Genomic DNA, 26,726 nt, shown 5'->3' with positions numbered 1-26,726 from the left:
TTTTGCACTCCTTGGACATGTGTGTGACGTGTGTGTGACGTGTGTGTGTGACATGTGTGTGTGGTTTGAAGAGTCTCTACTCTCTGTTTGTTGCGGTGGCTTTGTGTTTCTGCAGGTGTCACCACTTGTCTCATTTGTCGTTATGTTGTTTTTTGGTTGTATGTGTATTGTGGGTTTGGTGTGTGTAGTACAGTGGTGTTTGTGTGTCTCTTCAGGGTTGTGTTGTTTAGCATCTTTGTGTTGCCGTTTTGAGGATTTCTGTGTGTGTCTGTGGTTAGTGTGCATCTCTCTGAGGTGCAGCTGTTGTGTAGCTCTGTGATCATTTTGTGTCTTTATGATGTACCTTCCATATTCTGGCAGTTGTTGTGCGACTTGGTGGTTCCTTTGTGTATCTGCTGGAGGGTTTCCTGCATCATTTTGTGTCCCTTTGTGGTATTTGTGTGTCTCTTTGTAGTCATTTGTGTCTCTGTTATCTTGTTGGACGTTGTGACAGTGGGACATGATAGTTTGGATCTTTCCTTTAGCCGTGTACAGACTCACGCTGTCCGTCAGCTGGAGGGACGTCCCCCGTTGGTCTGAGGGACCGCCCGGGTCCTGTGAGGCCTGTTTGTTTGGGCATGCTTACGGAGCACTCAGTCTAATTAACGGTCCCGCGGCTTTGTCCTCATGCAGCCAGGCGTTGTGTCCTCATCAAATATTCAGCGCTGCTGAGCCCACTCAGAGCGTCTCTGTTAGTTAAAAGTAATCTCACCGTGTCCTCTGACAACGACCTGCCGGCTTACAGTGCACAGGCCCAACTACACTGTGTTCTGCAGGTATAAACTGAGACTGAGACAACAATGAAGAAGATCCATCCTCTGGGAACCCTGACTGTGTCATTAACATGAGGAAGGTTCACCCTCCGCATGACATGAACATCCATCCATCCATTTTCTGAACCCCCATGTGTCCTGTTCCACAGGGTCACCGGTGGGGCGGGTGGTCCTAGAAGAAAGCTGAGGACCATTAATGGCAGCAGGGGTCATCCTCTGGGGACCATGACTGCCTGAAGCAAACTCTCAATCAGCCCAACAAGGCAGAAAATGAAGCTTTTACAGCTTAAATACGTGTTTGGCTCAGAGCCTCCACACTGTATCTGCAGCTGTTCGCCTCGGAACATCACACACACACACACACACACACACACACACACACACACACACACACACACACACACACACACACACACAGAAGTGAATAGCTGACCCCCTCAGACAGTGATGCATCGCCATCATTTACCAGAACGCAGGAAAGTGCAGCAGTTTGAGAAGCGTCACAACTAAACTCCAGCTCGGGTGCAGCGTGCAGCCCCATCGCTCTGCTCCCTGCATCCGCCTCACCCCCACCCCCACCCCCACCCTCACCCTCACCCACCCACCCTCCATCCCTGAGCTAAAAATAGACCGTCCTCTCTCTCATCACCCAGCCATCACGTCAAGGCCGCGCTCACTCTCATTCGCTGCCCACGCCTCTCTTCATGTTGGGATGTTTTGACAGCATCAGATCATCACATTAGCATCAAGGAGAGGACACTTCCTGTTCAGATATCCACAGTTCTCTGGCACATCCTCCTCGTTACAACAAAACTCTGGACTGAGGGAGGACATTCTGACTTTTCACTTCTTTTTGTGTGTGTGTGCGCTCCTCGTTCAGGCTCTTCTCAGCTGCTGGTCATTCACAGGAAGACGAGTGGAAAGGCCGCCGCCGCCGGAGATGAACTGCAGGTCAGTGACAACATCTCACATCTGCAGTTCAAACGGTTCCCACCAGAACGAGCACAGCGGAGGAAAGAGGGGCAGATTTACACAACTCAGAGCTGCAACTGACACACAACTGACACACACATGCACTCCTGCTGGTTTTCCATCTGACCAAAGAGTTTGCTGGATGGCTCACAGTGTTTGTGTTCAGTACACCTTTACAGAGATGCTAACTGCTGCTAGCGCTCTAGTTTTCAGAGTTCCTCAGCTGCTTGTTGTGTTTCCTCTTCTGGTCACTGAAGAGCTTGAAGCAGATCAGCTGGACTTGTAGAGTTCTGTGCTGCTCCTCCCAACCAGGTTTATCACTTCTACATGTTTTGGTGACCCACATGTAGGTGAAGCTCCAAGCTTTTGAATGAGAAATGACCTGGTAGGGCCTTCATTGACATATTCCTCTTTGTTCTGATTGGCTGAAGCTCATGATGGGGTGCAGGCAGAACAGATAATGGATGAGTGGTCACGTTTCCAGGGGACAGACATAAAGTGGCGGACCGGACCCTGCTGATAATCAGGATTTTGAATTTCAGCACATGTTTAAGATGAAAGGACACCCTGTCCCAGCCTGGTGCATCACTTTTTAGGGTCCCCTGGAAACACGTCAAGCTCAAATATTTGCTGAAATGTGTGAAACATTAGCAACGCCGTATGTAGCCGAGGCCGGGACATCAGCATTGTGTGGGCTGTTGTAGCAGAATCCTTCACACCTCCTAATCGGCAGAAAAGCTGTTATATAGTAAATAACTTAAATGCGGTGGTCCGCTGGCAGCTGGCATCACACACATGGCGTCAGTGTGTGGACAGAGACCTGCAGCCTGTCTTTGTCATCTGTCTGATGAGTAACAGCAGCGTCTTCATCAGCAGAGATATGTTTGACAGGATCTCACATTAACGGCCGCGATGCTGGCAGCAGATGTTCGTGCCTGGTGTTTGGAGAGCGGGGCTTGATTCTGTTAGCGGGTGCTCTGCTGATGCTCAGATAAGGACGGCGGGGCGGAGTGTCCGTCAACAAGTCACTCCACTCTGACAATGTGCAGATAAAACAAGAGGCTGAGAGCCGTGACCCTCCGAGCTGAGCTGAGCGATGCAGGCGGAGGCTTGCTGTGGTGTAAATGTCTTCAGATTCGTCCTCCTCTGGTGCTCAGCCGCACAATCGTCCACAGAACATGTCTGGCTGCAGGTGGGATATTTTTAACCTGAAACCTAGAGAGACGCGTCGGCTGGATGTAATTAAAGAGACGTTTAGAAAGAACAGACGTGTGAGTCATGGAGTTTATCCTCCGGCTAGCAGCACTCACTCAGCTCGTGTCTGAGAGTCAGAGAGAGCTTAACATTCCCAGAAATACCTCGGAGGAATACCGAGGCCTTATTACACGTCCTTTAATTACAGAAGTGTAGCTACAGATTGAAAGTATCCGCTTTAAGACAAAAATGATGAATGGAATGACGTCGGCGTCCTGCAGCAGTTTCCTAAAAAGAGCTAAACATGAATATTTTCCAGGAATTCTTATGTTTCCTGGCAAAGGAATGGAAAGTTTTACCTAGTTGCCCTTTAAATACTCCATTATGCAGCATGTATTAATTGACTTGATCACTAGAGGGCGCCTTTCAATTGTCTTGTTCTGTAGAAAACAGAATGTAAATAAAGAGACGGAGCCTCCGTGATGTCAATGTAAGGGTTTTGGAGTACACTTGGATTGACTTATATTACAGAGACACCCTCAAGTGGCCACTCTGGGAACTGCCTAAGTCTCAGGTTGATCCACATATGGGCAAGGAAGTTGGTCGTAAGTGGAGAAACATGTTTTTTTCTGCTGTAGTGTTGACCATGTTAACATGGAGGTCACTGGATTTTCAAAGCTGCCCTCATGTGGCCACTGAAGGAACTGCAGTTTTTGGCTCTACCTAAGTCCTGGTCAATCCATGTATGGGCAAAGAAGTTGATCGTAAGTGGAGTTGTGGTGTTTAGGTGGCTGTAAACATGTTTTTTTCTGCTGTAGTCACTGGGGACCGACTCACTTTTCACAGCTGCCCTCATGTGGCCACTGAAGGAACTGCAGTTTTTGCGCTTCCCTTTGAGGGAAGATTGCTGCTTGATATAATCCTACATCTTCAGCCTGCTCTTTTCAGTCCTTATGCTAAGCTAAGCTGGCTAGCTGAAGGCTGTCGTGCGTCTATGTGTATCTGTCAGTCATTTTCAGACTGTATGGATGGAAAATCTTCTGCCTGAGGAGGAGTACCTGTGCTGTGAGTGGCGTCGCTGAGTGGCCGTGTGGAACAGTTGGCTGCTGTGAAGTGTGTAATTTTCCTGGCTCTGTTGGAAGTACCTGTGCTCACTCTGTGCTCTGCGGCCTCATTCACATTCTGTGGACAAAACACACAGCGGGACAGACAGGACGGTCACGACGCCCTGCGAACAGATGCATGATCACATAATCATCCTCCTGTGGGATCATTTATGAATCCATCGAACATGTCATTTATAATCAGCTTTTAATGGACAAAGCATTTTTCATATAAAATAATTTTTTTCTCAAATCTATATCTTAACAAATAACCGGGATCAGTGTGTGTTTTTATATTAAAATTTGTTCATTTCTTAATAATGATGATGGCAGTTTTGACGCTCCTTGTCCTCCGTACATTCCATTGATTTTTATATATTTTAGGAATGAGTTCCTGCATGTCTGCACTCTTCTGGCTGCGTGTTACACAATGATGCTCTCTGAAAAAGGCAATCAATCTGGTGGGCTGCACGGCCGGGCCGCTGCATCACAACAAACCCCACCAATCAGGCTTCAGCCTCATGCGTCTCCGTGGTAACAGAGCTTCCTCAGTACAGAGAGGTGGAGACAGCGGAAGGGAGGAAAAGGCAGAAGGGAACGAGAGGTGGATGGTGGAGGAAGAAGAAGAAGTAGGAGAAGGAGAGAGAGAGAGAGGATCAATAGCTTCTCTTATTTCAGGATTCTGTGTCAGGATTTAAGAAGCTGCTTCCTGATCAGAGGCGGAGGCCGCCGTGTGGATTGGCTGACTGCAGACGGAGGGATGGGGTGGAGGGCTGCCGGGGCTGGGAGTCTCTCTGGGATTGGAATCTGCAATGGCCCCTGAGCACAGCGGATCAGCTGGATAAGATACGAGGTAAACATCTGATTCCTCCTCACATGCACGCCTGTACGATGCTGCAGCGCTCCATCACTCTCAGCGTTTGATCAGGGCGAGGAGCTGCAGGTGGCTCTGATCTTCTCCGTGGATGAGAAGAGACGACAGTTTGACATGAGGAATTTATGTGTGTGGCTCACCGAGTGTTGTAAATGTGTCTGTGCGGCGTCTTCGAGCCGTCAGGTGGTCCTCAGACAGATTTCCCACCTTCTAGGTGAAAATATTTTGCAGATTGAAAAGATTGTTGCAGGTGTTTCCTCTTAATTAAAAAAAATGGCTTCGTGTTGCAGAATTGGTGAAATATACCTACAGAACTTGCAGTGAGCAGGCTCGTCATGCCTGGGCGGTGATGAGATGCAGCTGGTTGGAGCAGGCGGTGGTCTTTTTTTTTTTTTTTACAGTTTAAAGAGCTCTTGGTGCTGTGTGGGCTTCATGAAACATCGCACTCGCTGTGTGGAAGCAGGCGGCACACGTAAGGATGAGGTGTGTTTTTAAATCCATGTGAGGTGTGACCACAGACACACAGACACAGACACAATCCCGTCAGGGGGTCCTGTCAGCGCAGCGTGGCTCCTCCAACCGCCGGAGGACGGAGTCATATCTCTGCTGCTGCATCAGACGTGGCCTCTGGCTCTTATCTAAAGTAGCTTTGATTTCCTTTAATTAAACATGACTGTCACACTAATCTTCTGTATGGATGGATTTCCAAGTGTGACACACACAGAAAACAAAGAAAACATGTCTGAGAACCTGCAGATGTTTTAGGACAGCTGATGAATGTTTCACTCAGGAGGTGGAGGAGACCGAAAGTGGAGTTGCAGCCTCCAAGGAGTTAATAATGAAGCAAAACAATGTCTTCACGGCACAGAAAAAGCAACCGTTAAGCTGTGGTGGGTGGATGGACAGTTTCCAGGAGCACCACCCCACCACATCCTGCTCTCTGTAATCCATTTAACTGATGGAGCTCAGAGTGATCATAAAATAAGACGGGCTCTGCGCCGCAGTGAGGTGGAAACATCACTGAGGTCGGACTTCATGCAGCTGCAGGGACACTGTGGCAGCAGAAACAAGTTGAAGGGACATGTGATCACCTGATGCATCTACGTCCAATGTTTTTAGTCTCCACCTCCCACTAGAAAGAAGCAGGTCCCTGAAAACAGAATCACAAATACTTTATTAGTCCCAAGTTCCGGTTTAAGTGAGTGGTTCATGTACGGCGCCGCAGTGATGTCTGATCCCAGATGACTTTATTTTCTGCTGACTGATCACCTGACCGCTCTGCTGTCAGTTCATCTCCTTCAGCGGCCGCCGTGTGTGATGTGCTGACTCACCGCTCTGTGAGCCGATGGTGAATGTGAAATATATAAAAAACATGAGGTCTGTCGGTGACGTGGAGTTCTCCGTCAGGCTTCGTCTGATCCCGTCTGGTGGTTTCTCAGGGTCTGCATGTATGTAGCAGTTCTTCTGAGGGTCAAGGGCTTGTTTCCTTGTAGGATCCCCCCCCCCCTCCTTCTGTTATGATTACACACCCGCAGTAAATCAGGGTGGACATCACAGCCTCCAGAGAGCATCACATCTAAATATTCATCCTGATGCTTGCTTCTGGTTGTTGTGTCTCTTCTGGTTGTTGTGTGTCTCTTCTGTGTCTCTTCTGGTTGTTGTGTGTCTCTTCTGGTTGTTGTGTCTCTTCTGGTTGTTGTGTGTCTCTTCTGGTTGTTGTGTCTCTTCTGGTTGTTGTGTCTCTTCTGGTTGTTGTGTCTCTTCTGGTTGTTGTGTGTCTCTTCTGTGTCTCTTCTGGTTGTTGTGGGTCTCTTCTGGTTGTTGTGTGTCTCTTCTGGTTGTTGTGTGTCTCTTCTGGTTGTTGTGTCTCTTCTGGTTGTTGTATCTCTTCTGGTTGTTGTGTCTCTTTTGGTTGTTGTGTCTCTTCTGGTTGTTGTGTCTCTTCTGGTTGTTGTGTGTCTCTTCTGGTTGTTGTGTGTCTCTTCTGGTTGTTGTGTGTCTCTTCTGGTTGTTGTGTGTCTCTTCCCTCTCTTATTGTGTCCTTTCCTAATCTTTTTTGCCTCTTTGTGGTCATGTTGTTGATCTTTGCTTTTGTCTCTATACACAGCTGCGTAGGTTTTGTGTCTCAGTTTATCAGTTATATTTGTTGATTCCAGCAACTCAGATGTGCAGACTTCATCTCTGTTTTTTGCATTTTGTTTGACGGCCTGACGCCCCAACTGATCAGGCTCTTTAAGCCGCTGAACTCCCCGTTATGTTCACTATGTGGTGACTATTTTTTTCTTGAGATCTAAGAATCAATTCAAACGGTAAAGTCCTTGACAGGAAACAGTGAGCCTGCAATAACTGACAGGACGAGCTGCAGAATCAGAGGCTGATTCGTTTCATGTGGAATAAAATGGTGTGTGAATCAAAAGCTGAAGAGTCTTTACTGTCACACTGTACTTTCTGACCTCTGCAGTCCATCTGATGCAGCAGCTCAACCAAACATGCACAGCCTGCACAGATGGACACACACACACACACACACACACACACACACACTTCCCATTCGGCGGCAGCTCCTTCCCCGCTCATGTTAAGACGTATCAGATTTACAGTTCTCCATCATCTGTTTACAGATTAAGCGGTCAGTGTCATGTGACTCCTCCTCAGGACGTGACTGGTTTACGCTGCAGCAGGTGGCTGTCAGTGGTGGGAGAAAAGATGGCGGAACAGATGCCTTAAAAACCTAAAACTATAAAAAAGTCCTGGAAGATCTGGAAGCTAAGCTAAGCTAAGCTAAGCTAAGCTAAGCTAAGCTAAGCCCATGCTTTTATGGTTTTTCGTTACCAGCTTCTATGCACTGGATATTTGGCTAGAAGACTCCATTTATTAATGAGCTTATTTTGTGCACCCAACAAAGCATTTAACAAATAAATAAAATAAATTTGTATAATAATATTTTTTTTGAAATGTGCAGAAGCTCTGGAAAATAAAAGCACCTCCACAGCAGAGCTTTGTGGGAGTTGAAGTCCACATCGACCACAACTTGGCTGCTTCTTGGGTGTGTAGACGGAGTTGTTGGGATTTAGGTTGCTGGGGGATTTTCAGGCTGTTGCTGGGTCAGTGGATTACCTTGTAATAGATCTGCAGGAGGGCTGGCCAGAGGACACACACAGGATGTGTTGGCTTGTGTGTGTTGATGGGGGGAGGTGTGGGGGTTTAAGCCTTGAGACAAACACGCTGTAACTCCTCCTCGCTGAAAGTCTGTTTTCTTTCCTCTGTCAGGTGTGAGTGATGGTGCGTCTCAGCCTCGCTGTTTGAACATGCTGCTCGGGTAGCAAGGCCGGCCGGGAGGAAGCGTCGACGCCTCTGACATTGCTTCTGGACACACACACACACACACACACACAGGGAATCTGCTACATTCAAGCACAACCATGCTGATCAAGGAGTATCGTATCCCCATGCCGATGAGCGTGGAGGAGTACCGCATCGCTCAGCTCTACATGATCCAGGTGAGTGGATCCATCAGCAAACACAATGCACCAGATTCATGTCAGTGTCCACGGCTCACACTCACACACACACACACACACTGTGTTCTGTGTTCAGCCATTAAACCTTATTTAAAGCTAAATAAATCCTCCTGTTGACTGACCTGGGTGTACTCAGGTCTCAGGGTTCATAAACTCAGGGACTTCCTGAGTGCTTGATTTAATAATGTAATATAATGTGTGTGTCCACCTGGGCACTGTGTGATATAACAACTGCCATCTTCAGAAGTCTTTGATGCAGCCTCCTTAATTTAATTTAATTTAATCTGGTCATAAATTAAAAGGTGAGGATAAATACGTCTAAAGAAACGGAGCATCATCATCACCACCATCTGTGCCTGCTGGTCGTTTACATGCACACCCACACAGGTACACATTCACCTGGTGTGACCACATGGCCTGGTGCCTTCAAAATAAAAGCACCAACAAGCACTTTACAAATAACATTTTTGCATCTTCTCAAATCTGATATTTTTCCACCTTTTGTTGACGGTCAGTGTTTGTGTCTGTGTCCTAAACTTTAGGCTTTATTCAGGCTCTTGATCTGCTCGAGTGTGTATTTTGTGGTTGGGGTTCAGGTTTGTGTGTGAAGCTGTCAGGAGGTCAGGAGTTTAAGGTGTCGTGTCGTACTGTACCGGAACAAGAGGAAAACATGGTGCGAGGGTCACGGTGCAGCGCTGCGGAGCAGATGGTGCTCCATATGCCGTGGTTTGTGTTTCCTTTTATCATTGTGTGCTCACACAGTCTTCAAAATGAAGATTTAATTGGAGAATAAATGCAGGAAACGTGTTACTGACGGCGTCCATCTTTGAAGTCAGAATGTCTGACTGCTGTTATTCAGTGCATGTGGACAAATGTACAGGAGAGATCACACACACACACACACACACACACACTGCTGGAACCCCTCCTCCTGATCAGCGTCACAGCTGGGTGCCAGTTGCCATGACAACCAGTGACATCAGCTGCAGCGTGGCAGCAGCTGCCATCATTTTTGTTTGTGGTGAGAAAGAGACATGATGGTGCAGCCGACATTACCATGACAACAGCGTGTGTGTGTGTTAGTCTCTGTTTGTCTGTTTATATGGAGCTTATGCTTAATGCAGTTACAGCATCAGAGGGAGGACGCGTTAGTGTGGACACCCCGTACGTCTCTTTTTTCCGGGGGGGGGGTGGAGGCTTTACGTCCAAAAAAACACGTCAGTGAGTCACCCTGTAGCTTCATTTACATGAACACACGGTGTAGTTTACACACACACACACACACACACCAAATGCATACCTCCTGCAGCTCTGACTGATCACTACGGCTACAAATACGGATCAATCCGCCGCTGAAACTAGTGCTCAGAGTGATTAAATTAAAAATATAATATTACATTTCTACACACATTGATGCAAACACACTCTCCTGCTTACTTTAGCATGCTAGGTTAGCATCAAAGCTAATTAACATGGAGGTCTGTGGGGATAGACTCACTTTTGTATCCACCTCCAAGTGGCCACTGAAGGAACTGCAGTTTTTTTGTGTTGCCTTAATTTCTCAGCCTTGAAATGAACAGTTTGCCTCATAGACTGTAAATAAAGGTGGACAAACCTTCAAGTGAGCTCACCAATAGGTTTCCTAAGGAGCCTTTTGAAGCTGAGTGTGGCCGCAGCCAGCATGTCGGTCCGTGGAGACACCTAGTTTAACAGACAGAGGTGGGCAGATGGCTGTAGATGTGTTATGTTTAAACAGGTTTGAGCTTCTGTCATATTGTTGTGTTGTTCCAGCCGCCTGCCATTATGAAACAAGAGCTTTCTTCTTCCAGCTAAAAGCAGGAGATTAAAAAAAAAAGCTGCAGACATTGGATGGAGCCTGCGAGCAGCCAGCAATAGTGTTTGATGCATGAGGCTCTACTGTTGCTCCGGAAGGCTTGAGGAGGGGAGTTATGTACCCCTGGTTTATGCTAACCTTGGTGGTGTCACATAAATTATTCAGGGACACCTCAGCCTGGCAGAAATGAGACCCTCAGCAAAGCCCGGGCCCATTACGATTCAGCAGCCGTGGTCCAGAGTGTCCAGCAGAGCTAGCAGCACTCCTCAAATTGGACATGGGCTCTGTTTTCTGTCGCTGCTTCTCCTCATCTTTCTTTCGCCTGTTAACTATTCAAACGCTCCTCTTCCACTCCACAGATTGTCCGAGGCTCTTTAACCTGTTCAGATCCTTTGCAATGGAAATCAATAAGATATATTTGGTGCGTGAGTACCACCACTGCTGATGTGTTTAACAGCCAGTTGTTCTTCTCTGCATTGCCATTTAGCAAGTAAACAGTGATAGCATGCTAACATAGACACATGTGATAGCTTTTGATGGAAGCAGCTCACTGAGTGGGAGCTAATCAGAATGGATTGTTTGCCAGTGTCTCATAGAAAACAACATATTTGGCCGAGGTAGTACGAGCAGACATTCATTTCCACCATCTGCAACAAGTTTCACCGCCATTTTCTTCACTGCTGTGGTTACGATGGTATCTCTTTCGCCTTAAACTTCACCCACTGCTGCTGTTTTCCTGGTGGCGACCAGCTCATCCTAAGTCCCAAGTAACAGCTCGCTGATTCACCTCCACTCATAAAGCTCCACTAACCTCCCTGAGGTGATGCTCTGCCTCCGACTCTGTAGCTCTTCGCTCTGAGATATGTGTGTTATTAACACAGATCCTCTCTTCTCAGAAAGGCAGGCAGATACGAGGAAGGTAATTTAGGGCCCTTAGCTCCTCACCTAAATTACATTACCTGCTAGATTACAGCAATTTTCCAGCTGTTTGCCTCCTCTGACCTTCATTACTGATATCGTCTCCCAAATGTCTTCAGGAGAGAGAGAGAGAGAGAGGAGCGCGATGTTCAGCCTGAGCTCTCATTCTTGACCCCGAACACCTCAATCACTGTTAATGATGATCATGAGGATTTGTATTCATGCAGTGCTTTTCTTTGACCTACAGCACATTACAACAGGAGCAATCAAATAGTTTTTCAATCATCAGTTCAGACTCAGCAACAGCAACCACATGAGGGCGCTAAACAGCCAGCACCTTAAAAAAACTCCATGAGGAGCACTTTTAGATTTAAACTCGACATTTCTTGACGTCTGCTGATTTGTTTTTTTTTTGTCTTCCCACCTCATCGCTTCTGTGATGTCAGATGACATCGGAGTGAGAGATGGGAGTGCTGTGTAAGGGTCGCGGGGCTTTAATGGGAAGTTAGACTACAGAACGGGGGATGGGATGATGTTAGTCGGGGGCGCAGGGCTGAGGGCTTGATGCTGTTTTTAACCTCGTTTTTCTCACCTCAGGATGTGAAGAGAGAAGCTGCTCATTAACCAGAACCAAAGCCTGCAACAGACGCAGCTCCGAGAATAACTAGCCCAAATTAGAATTTGTTGTAGGTACTGCTGTTGTTCTTATGTTTTTGTTGTCCAGCCTTCTGTCCTCCTGTTGGTTTAGTTGGACTCCAGTAAGAACTGGACACACACACAGGCCACCTGGACTTGAGGGTCAGGGGGCTGCATCCTTCAGGTGATGCATTCTACTGAGCTGTGGCCATAGTGGACTTGAGTGTGGGTCTTCATAGACCACAGCCATGGCATTTGTAGGCTGGAGGCACTGCCCATGTAGACAGGAGTAGTGGCCTTCATAAGCCAGAAGCAGGGGGGGGACCCTTGTAGACCACAGACAGATTGTGATGTGGCCTTTGTAAAGCCAAAGCATGGCCTTCATAGACCAAGGGCACTGCCAATGTACCAGAGACATGGCCTTCGCAGACTGATGTGTTGTCTTTGAAGACCGGAGACATTGCCTACGTAGACTGGAGACCTTTTAGGACCACGGACATGGTCTTTGTGCATCAAGGGCTGCCTTCATAGACCCAAGGCATGCCTTCACAGGCCGAGGCTTAGCATTTGAAATCGATACATTGACCGCCTTTTCTGCAGAAAAAGAGCCGAGAGGAGAGCTGTGGTGAGGGCAGCGGCGTGGAAATCCTGGAGAACAAGCCTTACGAGGACGGCCCAGGCGGCTCGGGTCAGTACACCCACAAGGTCTATCACATCGGCAAACACATCCCGTCCTGGTTCTGTGCCATCCTGCCTCAAGCTGCACTACGAGTGGAGGAGGAGTCCTGGAACGCTTACCCCTATACACGAACCCGGTGAGGCCAACGCTGGACTCATCAAAAACGATGTTTTTATTTCTTTTTCATGATGTTTATTAATCAAACTCCTGTTTCTGCTCCTTTCTCAGCTACACCTGTCCGTTTGTAGAGAAGTTCTCTATAGACATCGAGACGTATTATAAACCAGACACTGGTAATCAAGGGGACGTCTTCAATCTCTCCTCTGCGGAGAAAAGACAGAGGACCGTCGGTGAGTTTATCATCCTGCACACACCATCACTCCTCCACTGTGCCTGTGGGAGCCGCCGGCCGGCCGTCACATCCTCATAAGCAGGCTGTGGAATTGAATTCACTCTGTGAAAATGCAGACAGTGTGATGCAGAGGGACACAGGCTTTAGAGTGTAAGAGCCTGTGCTGAGCCTCTGCATACTAAAATTCACCGGGGTGCAGGAAAAATGTGCAGCCGGCTCCAGACATGATCCCTGCAGGGAGTGATTACATAAAAGGACACACACAGACTTCTCTGGAGGCAGGTGTGCAGAGAGGACGTTGTTAGGTCTGTCCTCTCCATACCTGCTGCTCACAGCTGCCTCAGCTCAGCATTTCATTACACTCCTGTCCCTCTCTCAGACCCCATAGACATCGTGAACGACTACATCGCTCCTCATGAATACCTGGTGGAAGAAGATCCCAAGCTGTACCAGTCAACCAAAACCAGGCGGGGTCCTCTGTCCGAGGACTGGATCGAGGAGATCAACCAGAACCTGGGTCAGAGAGCCGTCATGTGTGCCTACAAGCTCTGCAAAGTGGAGTTCAGATACTGGGGCATGCAGTCCAAGATCGAGCGCTTCATACACGACGTGGGTACGTACAAGAGGCCGTGTGCTAATCTGAGGGCAGCGTTTACAGTACACCTTCAAAAGTCATGACGTAATCCTGAGAAATTAGGATTGACCTGATGAAGACCAAGAGCAGCTCTAGGAATTTGATAATAGTAGTAAAAATTAACTGCTAAAAGTTACAGTTTATCAATAAACTATGCACAGTAAGGGTCCAAATAAAATGAGAAAAAATAGGTATAATCCCACAAATATCTGGGAAATCTGAGAAGTCTGCAAACATCTGCAATAATTCACATAATCTGGAAATAAACTCCTGAAAAAATTACATTTTAGATAAGTTGTGATCATTCTTAATGATTAGCCGCTGATTAAATAAAGCTCCTGTCAGGGGGAGAGAACGGGTGAGGAAGAGTGGGAGACGGGAGGCACGCTGCTACCTGGCAGCGCCTGGCGCTCTGAGATAACACAGCGGACTGGATTAATTTCCTGCCACCGTCGGGCTCTTTCTGTTTCATTGCTGTGATCTGAGGCTGTTTGTTCGCTCAGCTCGCCGCCTCACGCCGTTTACTCGCAGCCTAATGAAGCAGCAGCTGCTCCGTCTTCATGGCGTTCACGCTCGGTGGGCTAATCGGCACATCTTTAACCACAGAGTCCACCTCTCCTCGCTGACGAGCCTCAGCTCTGCTTTTTACACTGACGTCACCTGTCAAATATAAATATAATAACTTTTATCTCATTGTCTTTTTATGGCAGGTTTTTATTGATTATTCAATAATGATGGCTTAAGGGTTTTATAAGCAGCTGGTGGAGGAAGCTGATTGAAATCGAGTCAGTCAGATCAGATGGTTTTGTTTACAGAATCACAGCTTCAGTCTGTTGACGTCTCCGTGCTCCGACAGCCGCCGCTGGAGGCCATTTTTTTTTCTCTGAGCGTCGTCTGTCCGCTGCTTTCTTGTGAACTCGATATTTCAGGAATGACTGCGGGGAATTTCTTCCACTGGTCACTTCAGCTCAAGGATGAATTAATTAGAATTGTGCGGTCAGAGGAACCAGCGCCTGCACAGCCAGCGCTCTTATCAACGAGTTATTCACACGTTTGTTTCCTTCAAAAAAAGTCTAAATGTTAGACTGATACTTTTAAAATATGGATGTTTTTTTTAAGCTTATTTAGCCGGGAACAGGAAGCTAAAGAACCTAATAAATAAAAAGCAAACTGTGAATAATCAATAAAGAATAAATACTGAGATTTTAAATCAATAATGTGGCATGAATAGTTGAAAAATGAGTTGGGGACAATCACACAAAACTGTTAAAAAGTTAGAAATAAATCCTATAAGTCAGGGATTTATACTGAGAAAATAAATATTAAATCTTAACATTTAATAATAATAATAGCATCCTTATAACATTATCTAACCGTCTCTAGAGAAATGAGGATACATAAAGCAGATTAAAGTTTTTTGTTAGAGAATAAGTTGAAATTAGTGCAATAAAAACTGAAAACAGTCAGAAGAGTCATTAAAAACCTCAGTAAAAGTGTTCCTGATGTGAAAAAACGACCCTTAATCTCAAAACCTACATTTCAGTTTTAAAGTTTCTGTATTTTTTAATAAGTTTAATGACATTTTTTATTCTCTGTAACCTCAGTGATGAAATGAACCTGCAGCCTTTAAACTCAGAGCGAAACTATAACCATGTATTTTTAATCCACTTCTGATTCATGTCTCTGATTAATCATTTTAATGATTCCATGCCGGCCCTCCTGCAGGCCTGCGTAAAGTGATGGTCCGAGCCCACCGGCAGGCCTGGTGCTGGCAGGACGAGTGGTACGGCCTGACCATCGAGGACATCCGGCTGCTGGAGCTGGAGACGCAGCTGGCTTTGGCCAAGAAGATGGCCCAGTACAGCGTCAGCGAGGAGGGCGGCGCCGAGACCAACGGCTCCTCCGCCGGCCAGGACCAGGAGCAGGGAGCAGAGACCGGGGGCACGCCCGCAGAGACAGAGGGAGACGCGGGGAAGCTGGGAGACTCGCTGGAGACACGAGGAGAGCTCACCAAGCAGTGGTCGACGTCCTCAAGATCCTCCAACAGGTCGTCAAAGAGAGGAGGTCAGCTGCTCTTCTGATGCAGAATGTGGTTTAATTAAAAAGAGGCACATGTGATCACACCCTGTGTGTGTGCGTGTGTGTGTGTGTGTGCAGGGAGTCCGTCTCACCAGAGCATTTCAGAGTGGAGGATGCAGAGCATCGCCCGGGACTCAGAGGACAGCACAGACGATGAGTTCTTTGACGCTCACGGTAAAGTGATGTCATATGTTTAAGCTAAAAGCTAACCGAGCTAGCTTAAAGATTTTCTGGAATAATTGACTTTTGGGGATAATTTATTAAATGATGGTTTTTAAGGCTCCTACACTGTGAAACTGTTGGATAAATGGCAACAGCAACACAACCTGGCTTAATGCTGCAAGTTACATAACTTAAAATGAAATAACTTGCGATGATGTTGCATGATGGGTAAAAATCCTCACGCTGTTGTGTTCATCTGTGTGTGTGTGTGTGTGTGTGTGTGTGTGTGTTCGTCTGTGTGTGTGTGTGTGTGTGTGTGTGTTCGTCTGTGTGTGTGTGTTCGTCTGTGTGTGTGTGTGTGTTGCAGAAGACTTCTCTGATAACGAGGAGATATTTTCCAAAGAAATCACCAAGTGGAGCTCCAACGATCTGATGGACAAGATCGAGACCATAGAAGCGGACGAAGCACAAGGTGGGTGAGCGGTGGTGCTTCTGCGGCGCCCCCTGGTGGCATGTCCGTACACAATCCACGGTCTGAAAGTGCTGCACTGTCTCATTTAAACATAATAAAAACCGGCTGGATGTCTTCTGTTTCCACAGAGACTCTGTACCAGGAGTCGGGCGGCGAGTACACCATCATCAGCAGCGAGGAGACGCAGATGGAGGTACACTCGCCGTTTTCTCATTTCGTTCCTGTCTCTCTTACACTAATTAAATTGCTTGTAGATGGCACTCCTCCTCCTAATGTAGCTGTCAGTCATCCTGACACTGGCGGCGTCAGGATCTGCTGCTCGGCTGGAATTAAACTCATCAGCTGAGCTTTGAGTTCTGCACGTCCTGGAGTCTGTGTCGGACAGAACTGTCAGTCTGTCAGGGTTTAAAGAGAAATAAAACCTTCCTGCAGAGCATGACGGACGGCAGTGCACCGACGATAGAAGGATATGTCGTCCATTCTTTGTTTTTATATGGACTGTTTTGCTCCCTGCTCTCTGTCTGCAGGACTGCTCGGCCCAGCAGTGTCTACAGCCATCCAAGATCCATGTCCTCATCCTGGTCCTGCATGGAGGCAACATCCTGGACACTGGTTCTGGTACAGCAGCAACAGTCCTCATCCTATAACGTTATCATGGAAGCCACAGCTCACACTGTGTGTGTTTTATTTATCTGCAGGTGAGCAGAACAACAAGCAGGGCGATCTGAACACGCTCAGCGGGGCCTTTGAGACCGTGATGAGGGTCCATTACCCTGCATCTCTGGGCCGCATCGCCATCCGGATGGTCCCCTGTCCTGCTGTGTGTGTTGACGCGTTCTCACTGGTGTCCAAGTGAGTGAAGCATCGTTTTATTACCCGGCTGTGACGCATGTAAAGCCTGCTGTGTGTGGAGGTAAAACCCTCGTCTCTGCTCTGCAGTCTGAGTCCCTACAGCTACGACGAGAGCTGTCTGTCCAGCAGTCAGGACCACATCCCGCTGGCTGCTCTGCCTCTGCTCGCCACCTCCGCGCCGCAGTACCAAGACGCCGTGGCAACCGTCATCCTTCGAGCCAATCAGGTGTACGGCGACTTCATCAGGTCGTTGGAGGGAGCGTCCTTTAACGGGCAGGTCAGTGTGTGGACCCTGCAGGTGGAGGAGGCGCCTCTGCATGGGTGTGACTTCATGCTGTGCTCGTTGCAGGTGTGTGTGATCGGGGACTGTGTCGGAGGCATCCTGGGCTTCGACGCTCTGTGCAGCAGCTCGGTGACGGTGTCAGAGAGCCAGAACAGCAGCAGGCGAGGCAGCACCATCAGCGTCCAGGTGTTAACCTCCACCCATCATAGACAAGTCGTCCCTGCATGTTGAACCACACCTTTAGATGTCTAAACTACCCTCTCTGCCTGTGTCTCTCATCTCAGGACGCAGACCTTCTGTCCCCTGGTATAGTCATAAACAGCATCTCTCCGTCCTCGCCTTCCCTCGAGGGAAGCCGCCATCTGAGCCGCAGCAACATCGACATCCCGCGCAGCTCGGGCCCTGACGACCCCAAGAAACAGCTTCCACGCAAGCGCAGCGACTCCTCCACCTACGAGCTGGACACCATTAAGCACCACCAAGCCTTCCTGTCCAGGTGAGACGAAGACCTGAAGACGTGCAGCACAAACTGCAGAGACTCCAGAGTTTAACCTGACTTTTGTTTCTGAGCAGTCTTCACTCCAGCGTTCTCCACGGCGAGCCCGGCTCACGGCGCTCCAGTAACAGCACCATGCTGGAGGGAGGCTCGCTTGGAAAGTTCGAATTCGAGGTGACGGACTTCTTCCTGTTCGGCTCCCCCCTTGGGTTGGTGCTGGCACTGAGGAAGACGGTGGTGCCCTCCTTAGATGGTGAGGAGGATCATTTCTGTGCTTTGTTGTTGAAGCAGGAAGTGGTTATTTGTGGAGTGTTTTCCTGTGAGCTGCTGGGAAGCAGGTGTCAGAGGTTAGAGGTCCGGTTTCTGAGCTGAAAGACGTGATAGATGAGCTCACTCTGCGTCCTCTGAGGAGGAAAGCGGTCACTGACCTGCAGCTGTCGTTCTTTGTGCTTTTCTGCTCCAGTGTCGGCTCTGCGTCCAGCCTGCCAGCAGGTTTACAACCTCTTCCATCCAGCCGACCCCTCGGCCTCCCGCATGGAGCCTCTCCTGGACAAAAGGTTCCACCTGCTGCCTCCCTTTAGCGTCCCCCGCTATCAGCGCTTTCCTCTGGGTGACGGACACTCGGCTCTTTTGGGTGAGTCCTGGGTGAGACATTTCATTCACTGTGTAACTTTTTTTATCTTCATGCGGGTGAGCTTCTGTCTCTCCTGTGGCTCCGTAGCTGACACCGTGCAGAGTAACCCCCAGCTTCTGATGGAGTCTGGCAGCGCAGCGTCCCACCGCTTCCTGGAGAACACCATCAACGAAACCTGCATCCCTGTGCCCATCCTCAACTGCCACACCCCGCAGCTGCACACAGACAGTGTGTATCATTCTACTCACAAAGTGCATTATAAAGCATGTGTGCTAAAGAGCAAACAGACACAGTCAGGCTAAGCTAATGAGCATGAGAACCAAATGTTCTCCTGAGCATTGTTAAAAGGGGCCATTAGTGTTTCTAACATCATCTTGAAGTCATGTGTTGCTTGTTTCTGGCAGCTCAGAAAGTCAAACGACTCTCTTCTGTCTCCACAGCTGAAGCTCTTCACTCACACATCCACGTCGACGCCCAGTGTCCCTCCTCCCCATCGCCGGGGGTCCCTCATCTCCGTTGCAACCGCAGAGCGAGTGAGGCTAGCATCGCCAGCCAGGTGTCGGGCTTAGCCGACTCTTACACCGCCTCCAACATCGCCACGAGTAAGCTGACCCCCTGTCCGAGCCACGTTCTGTTCTAGAGGAAGCTGATGGTTTTATATGTTGATGATGTCATTTCCTCCTCCACACACCCACCCCCACCCCCCTCAGCACACACATGTGAGGGCAGCCACGCTAAAAGGAGCAGGCTGCTGTCCCAGCTGGCTCTGCCCTACAATAGACTCGCCTCTCGGACTCCATCCCGTCGGTCGCTCAGGAAAGTCCGTCGTGTGTTCCCAAGAACCAACGGGCTGGAGTCTGAGCTCAGCTCGGACGTTAGCTCTGACATCACTGATTTCACCTCTGACATCAGCTCAGTGCCCCCATCACCCCGGGTGCTGAAGAACATAGAGCAAGGTACCCTGGGAGTTGTAGTAAGAGGACACCAGGGATGGATGCTAGGATCCGTCCTGACTCCCTGTGGTCTGTCCTTCCTCCCCTCGTCACATTTGAGCTCCTTCTCGTGTGACTTCTCCTGAGCTCCGTTCCATGGCTACCTTTAGTGTTTCTGCTGAGCAGAGTGTGTTTCAGACTTGTTTTACTCCACTAGAGCCTTTTAGTCTTCGCTCTTCTTTGGACTTCCTTCGTGTCTTTAAGGACTGAATGAACGCTGCAGCGTGCTGACTGTGCGTCTGGTTTCTTTGCTGCAGTCGCCTCTCGGTGGTGGGGCAGTAAGAGGATGGACTACGCTCTGTACTGCCCTGACGCGCTGACAGCGTTTCCCACCGTGGCCCTGCCTCACCTCTTCCACGCCTCCTACTGGGAGTCTACAGACGTGGTGTCCTTCCTCCTCAGACAGGTATGCCGGTTGAGATCCCTTTGTTTTTCTGTAGCAGCCACCGTGAGGCTAAAATATTTAACATCAGGATGAATTAGAAAAAGCTTCAGCTGATTTTACGCTAGCATGATAGCGTGCTAAACCAGGGTTGCCAAACACAGGATAAGACGTCTTTAAGAAACGGTTTGTGTTGTGCTGCTGTAGGTCATGCGACACGAGAACTCCAGTATTTTGGAGCTGGACGGTAAAGAAGTGTCCGAGTTCACGCCGTCCAAACCCAGAGAGAAGTGGCTCCGCAAGAGGACTCACGTTAAAATCCGGGTAAGGTGTCTGTTTTTGGAGCTTTTCCACCACACAGACAGATTTCATGTTTATAAGCTGCAGTTTGTATATGTTTGTAGGAGTTTTCTTGAAGACGTGTCACTGCTCCTCCAAGCAGCTACATCAAAACCCTACAAGTCCAGTCGCCGTTCTTTAACCTGAATAAAATGACTGAGAATCTTTATCGACATGCTACTGATTTTTAGGTTATTTATGAACAAAAACGTGTGCTGAACTGATAAAAATCAACACCATCTGTAAGACTTCTTCATATTTAAAAGTTTTTGCCTGACAGGCGTGACCCAGGGCAACAAACTCAGAGATAAATGCCTCCTTTTAAATGAACTGACTTCCTGTTTTCTTCTCAGAATGTGACCGCTAACCACCGCGTGAATGACGCCGTGTTCACGGAGGACGGCGTGCAGGCGGTGATGGGACGTTTCATGTACGGCCCTCTGGACATGGTGACCCTCACCGGAGAGAAGGTAGACTGTGGCGCTGTGACAAGCTGCGTCCTATAAAAAAAAAAGTGTGGTGGTTAAAAGGTGTTTTTGTCCTGCAGATCGACATCCACATCATGACGCAGCCGCCCTCTGGAGAGTGGGTGCACTTCAGCACGGAGCTCACTAACAGCAGCGGGCGCGTCTCGTATGTGATCCCTGAGAGCCGGCGGCTCGGCATCGGGGTGTATCCGGTCAAAATGGTGGTCCGGTGTGTTGGAGATTTGACTCTACAATAAAAACAGGAAGTGGTTGTTAATGTCCTTTTCATAATCAGCTGTGTTTTCCTCTGACAGGGGTGACCACACATCTGCAGACAGCTATTTGACCATCGTCCCACGAGGGACAGAGTTTGTCGTCTTCAGTATTGACGGGTCGTTTGCTGCCAGCGTGTCCATAATGGGGAGCGACCCAAAGGTCCGAGCTGGAGCTGTGGACGTCGTGAGGTCAGGACTTGGCCAGAACACTCATGTAGACGTAAATAAAACCGTTTTCTGATGACGTCCTCTTCCTGTGCAGGTACTGGCAGGACCTGGGCTATATGATCGTGTACGTAACGGGCCGTCCCGACATGCAGAAGCAGCGCGTGGTCGCCTGGCTCTCTCAGCACAACTTCCCTCATGGCGTCGTCTCCTTCTGTGACGGGCTGGTCCACGACCCGCTGCGACACAAGGCCAACTTCCTCAAAACCCTCATCGGCGAGGTCAGTGTGAGTCTGAGGCAGTGCTAACACCAGAAAATCCCAGCAAAGGCTGACCCCTCCCCCTGTCTCTCTGTGTTTAGGCCCACATGAGGATCTTTGCCGCCTACGGCTCCAACAAGGACATCTCTGTTTACTCGTCTATCGGCCTGCCTCCGTCTCACATCTATATAGTGGGGAGGCCCACCAAGAAAATGCAGCATCAGTGTCAGGTATGGAGTGTAGACCATGTGGCCTGTGGAGGATCTCCTGGTCATCCCGGCACGATGTTCCTGTCGCCTAACAACCTGCAGTTAATACTGAGTCTCATCCACAAATGTTCTCTCATCTCTTCCAGTTCATCTCGGATGGCTACGCCTCCCACCTCTCCCAGCTGGAGTACAACCAGAGGTCCCGCCCTGCCAAGTCTGCCAGCACCCGCATGGTCCTCCGCAAGGGCAGCTTCGGCCTGGGTGCCGCCGGAGGAGACTTCCTGCGCAAGCGCAACCACATCTTTCGCACCATCTCCTCCCAACAGCCTGGGGGCTCAGGGTCCAGCTCCCCCATCCAGCCGGGCCGGACTGAGCGCACGCTGAGCCAGTGCGAGGGGGAGCGGGAGCGGTGCATCGGAGCGGCGACTCAAAGGAGCATGAGCATAGCGGCGGGGTGCTGGGGGCGCACCGGGAGCACCAAGGAGGGCAGCGGAGGGTTGCTCGGCCCCAAGTAAGGTTCAGAAAACAAGGCTGTGGTGTTAAATGACCTGGCCTGAGCCACCATGATCTCTGGACTGGACTACGATAGAAGAGTTTGTAGGTTAGAGATTAGGATAGAGGAACAAAGAGGGAGTGGACTGATCAGGCCCAGGGAGAACAGAACAGCTCTGTAGCATGACTCTTTTACAGAAACACTTTTTACAGGACACAGCTCCCCTTCAAACTGACAAGGAAGGATTAAATGACATGTTGTAAGCCTTAAACTAACCTCGTGTTACGGGACCGCCTCCCCCGCTACTTCACTGTCTAAGCATCCACAGTCATGAGCTCAGGACTAACCGCAGAGCTAGATTCATCCACAAACTCACAGGCCCAGTTTGTTTACTGACGACGGGCAATAAGTACAAAAAAAACCCTCATGACGCAAAGACTGGAGAAAAGATGTGAAGGGTCAGTTCATCCAAATGTTTCCAAACCAAAACTGTCCCAGAATGGAACCGCAGGAACCCTAAAACCTGGAAATGAGTCTCAATCATCCTGAAGTCAGTGTAAACCCCACCGATGATTGTTTAGAAAAGGCTAAATGCTAACAAGTGGCTAATTGGGACTACAAACGATGACATTTAGGGTCAGCACAGTGATTGTACTGTAGAAGCATAGCATGAAAACATCATAAAGGGGTGTTAGCTAGTTCTAATAAACAACCAATGAGATGCTAACGTTAAGTTTAGCCCAAAAAAACACACTGCTGCTCTCTAGGAGAAAGAATATTGGGCTGAACTGATCCTTTAAGAGGAAACTTCTTGTCTTAGTCGTGCTCATCTCTGAGACTCTTTGTGTTGTTAGCGGGTTGCTCCTCTTGGTGTCAGACTCTGTAGTATTTTCCCTTTCAGTGTGGCCTCTGGGCCATCCAAGGCCTTAATGTCCCACCAGACTTAACCCCGCCGGGGGAGCAGGAAGCAGATCAACAGGGCATGCAGCAACAAAGAACTCTGTACAGTCCACAGCAACGATCCCTTTATATAGTCATCTGCTTGCAATACCTCTGATCCACCTGCTGGTGGAGCCGTTTCCCACATGTGCTGCTGCTGCTGGGAGACGCCCCTCCCTCTGGCTGCTTGTTGCTCTTTAAGCTCATACAGGACGGACCAGTGTCTGAGACTGAGACCGGGGGCCGGACGTCCACAGAGACCTGATTATTGGTACCAAATGGACTGAAGTGATTCAGCCCGAATGTTTTAACAGACTGGGTTTATCCTCTTTGGTGGGGAGAGAGGACGTGGGGAGGGGGGGTGGGGACTGTCCTCTCCTTTACTTCTCAGAGCAAACAGCTGCTTCTGTCTACTGAACTGTGTGTTTTCATAGAAGAAGAAGAAGAAGCCACCTCACATCTCTGATCCAAAAACACAATCAATGTGCACAAAGTCGACGTCTGCGGGTTCTTCAGGTTGTCGGGCGCTCACCTGAGCACTGAAACAGGTTTCCAGCAGTGATTATTTTCCCACCTCGCCAAACAAGCATCTGTTTTTGTGCTAAAAGTTGAATTTTTCTCACCCACATTAGTGTTTTACCTCTTTATCTGTTTTACCAGCATCCGTGTCCGGACCCCAGCAGTGCCTCCCCCACATTAGTCTTTTACCTTCTTCAGAGTAATACTGTCTTCTCCTGCATTATTATATCTACAGGAGTGTTTTACCCGGAACAGGACCTCCCCCACATTAGTATTTTACCCAGTTTATATTTTTTCACCCACATCGTTCTTTCACCTGCTTTAGGATCGGTGCCTGTTCCTGCGTTAGTGCTGCTATTACCTACAACACTGCCTCCCCCACATCTGCGTTACCCAGAACTCCCCCACATTAGGATTTACCTCCCCCACATCAGTGTTTTACCTGCAGCAGGTGAAACACATCAATGTTTTACCCGCTTTATTGTTATACCTGCATCAGTGTCCTAGTGTAACAGGACCTCTCCCACGTCAGTATTTTACCCACATTAGTGTTTTTAGCTGCATCAGCCATGTAACTCACTTACAGCAGTGCCTCCTCTACAACAGTATGTTATACCCACAAGAGTGTTTTTACCCACATGAGTGTTTTTACCCACATGAGTGTTTCACCTGCAGCAGGTCTAAAGATGAGGTATAATTACAGAACGCTGGACCTGTTTTGGTGTTCAGAATTGTGAACCTTTTTCTGAATCCTGAGTCAAACCTTTTGGAGTGAGGACGTGTCGCTTCATTTCTTCGATGCTGTTTTACGTCCACACACGCACACACATCGGAGTGTGTCTGTTTCCACTCCTGTGTGACCTGTGACGTCTTCAACCCACCACTGAAGCCAAAATCATTCTCTGAATACTGTAGTTAATCAACTGTATAACCTCATTGTTATTTTTTGCACTAGTTTATGGTGGAGTTTTCCTGTAGGCACCATCTCATGTCGCTACATTCCCGCTCCTCTGTAGTGCATGGACTCTGTTTATGTCAGAGTGAACTGTACACATGATGTGTGTGTGTGTTTTGTCAGGATATGAAAATATATGTGCCAAACCGTGAACAGAGACGAGTATTTAAACCAGGGGTTTTCAAATCCTGAAGCAGCGGGCCCTTCGAACTACAGCTCCCATAATCCTTTGGAAGTAGTGTCAGCTTTGACCCAGTGTGTGTGCATACATCTGCTGAAATTGAAGAGATCTCAGGCTTTACAGGTGAATTATCTTTTAATAGTTTCATTTATGGGATGATTTAATCTGAAACGTGTTTCTGTCCAGATTAGCTACATGGGTGCCATCTTTGTTTTGATTGAGTTAGAGACGGATCATTGATGTTTGTTCACATCCAAGGAGCACAAGGTGGGGGGCTACCAGAGGTATGTTTGTTTACATCTGGTGATTCTAAAGAATGTTTGGAAACAGGGTAATCCCAGGACGGATTATGGATGATTGTTAGACTCTAAAAATGTTGTAAATTAGGATTGACGGTTTGAAAACCCCTGCTTTCAGCGATGAGTCTGTGACTACGTGTTTCTAATCTGATGTTGTCTGATGTGTGGGTCTGAGAGCGAGCTTCTGTTGTGGGTTTTTCACACGTTGTCGCCACTTTTTTGGCCGCCTGGCTGTCTATCGTTGAATGTCCGCTCGTCTGGAGTGAGTTTCCGGAGCTGTGGATGTGTCGGTGTACATACTGTAAAGATGTAAATGTAGGATTATTTATTTACATGAAGATCATGATGTTCCTCTGGAAATTTCAGGTGAAATATATTTGAAATATGTAGCATTTTATTTGTCATCGGACCAACACAACGTTCATTTTTAGTTTGTTTATTTTTAACCAGTGCAATATTTTTGTCTCTGTCACAGCAGGGGGCGCAATCTACCACCACACACACACACACACACACACACACCTGCAGCTGTTTCACACCTCGCAGAAAAAACAATCTCTTTGTATTGGAGCTACAGCTGAGCGTTTTCTAGGACTAACTGTACCTATTTTTCAAACTGGAGTATTTTACAAACCTTTGAAATATAACCGTTTATTTTCCGGTCAGCAGCAGGTGCATGAAAAAAAAAACCATAACGAAGAAGAAACTATTTAACGAGCTGTTGCATGTCGTCAAATCAAACTGGAACTGCGTAACCTTCATGCTTAACAATAATAAACCAGTTCTGTTGTCCACAGTGTCCTCTGCTGTTTACTGTCTGGATTACTGCAGCTTTCATCACTAGCAGACGTTAGCTTAGCATAATGGCTAAAATATTGGTTGAGAGAAAATTATTTCATCTTTTTTAAGTGTCTTTAAATGTAAGAATTTGCAACATTTTGAAAATTGTGGTTATTGTTTAAGGTCAGCCATCGTGTTTTGGGCCTTCATACCATCAGCGTCATGGCAGCAACACAACAGTTTTGCCCACATGGGTTCACGATAGCATAAAAATATGGAAATATTTGTGTTTTTACAGCCTCCAAAACTATTTCTTCACTTACATGAGCATGAGCTGCAGATCAGACAGATACTCTGAATGTTGGTCATGTGACTGCTGCTCGCCATCATGGCTTCCTGCTTGTTGCTGAGGAGGGCAGAACTTTTCTCATTAGTGCAAAACAACAATTTTGTGGAAGAGTTTCCATCCAGGCATCAAGTGTAATCATATGTTGAACTCTGATTTTTACATTTTCTGGAGCTTCTGGCGTATTTCAAGCAGCGCAGCAAGTGTTTTAAGCTGTTCTGAACTCTCAGCATTGAGTGCTTATCTCCTCCATGATGAAGGTGAGTAGTGACTGCCGGCTGTCTCCTGCTTCCCCGCACGTTAATGAAATAAAAACAGACAGAGCAACAAGAAGAAGCTTCTTTATTTTAAGATGGATGAAAAATGGAACGCTCTGATCACGGTGCACCCTTCAGCTCAGTTCCTGTCAGGTTAGTGCAGCGTTGTCTCAGTGGACTCTTCTTTGTTACACACAGTACCGACACAAACACACGGGGGCTCATGTTTCTTTACACACGGACTCGACATCACGCCCTGCTCGCCACGACAGGAGGAAAAAGGCTCCAAATATTGCACAAAATGGCAACAGCTGTTTTTATAAAACTGCTCAAAGTGAGCAGGAGCCATGATGAGGCGCTA

At 48.1% G+C, this 26,726-nt stretch overlaps 1 protein-coding gene across 1 annotated transcript; it reads left to right on the top strand.

The window, feature by feature from the left end:
• Nucleotides 1-8,377: 8,377 nt before the first annotated feature.
• pitpnm2 (phosphatidylinositol transfer protein, membrane-associated 2) lies at nt 8,378-22,650 on the top strand. The gene is made up of 25 exons (XM_028417785.1): nt 8,378-8,455; nt 12,465-12,679; nt 12,772-12,893; nt 13,275-13,508; nt 15,255-15,593; nt 15,687-15,782; nt 16,138-16,242; nt 16,371-16,435; nt 16,770-16,860; nt 16,941-17,094; nt 17,182-17,371; nt 17,444-17,563; nt 17,662-17,873; nt 17,951-18,126; nt 18,337-18,507; nt 18,595-18,735; nt 18,948-19,109; nt 19,757-19,905; nt 20,089-20,205; nt 20,574-20,690; nt 20,768-20,916; nt 21,002-21,151; nt 21,225-21,408; nt 21,489-21,617; nt 21,743-22,650. The coding sequence occupies exons 1-25, from the start codon at nt 8,378-8,380 to the stop codon at nt 22,109-22,111; spliced, it is 4,035 nt and encodes a 1,344-aa protein (XP_028273586.1). The 3' UTR covers nt 22,112-22,650.
• Nucleotides 22,651-26,726: the final 4,076 nt, after the last annotated feature.

This window comes from Parambassis ranga, chromosome 12 (assembly GCF_900634625.1).
Source record: "Parambassis ranga chromosome 12, fParRan2.1, whole genome shotgun sequence".
NCBI lineage: Eukaryota > Metazoa > Chordata > Actinopteri > Ambassidae > Parambassis > Parambassis ranga.
The sequence above is the reverse complement of the archived record's forward strand: the minus strand, read 5'-3'. Positions and strand labels throughout refer to the sequence as shown.

What these genes read in the sequence shown, in the direction of transcription:
- pitpnm2 (XM_028417785.1), top strand. Translation starts at nt 8,378, where the DNA reads ATGCTGATCAAGGAGTATCGTATCCCCATGCCGATGAGCGTGGAGGAG. An exon ending in CAGGTCGTCAAAGAGAGGAG is followed by an intron (nt 15,594 to 15,686) that starts GTCAGCTGCTCT and finishes GTGTGTGTGCAG; the next exon opens with GGAGTCCGTCTCACCAGAGC. An exon ending in GGACTCACGTTAAAATCCGG is followed by an intron (nt 20,206 to 20,573) that starts GTAAGGTGTCTG and finishes TTTTCTTCTCAG; the next exon opens with AATGTGACCGCTAACCACCG.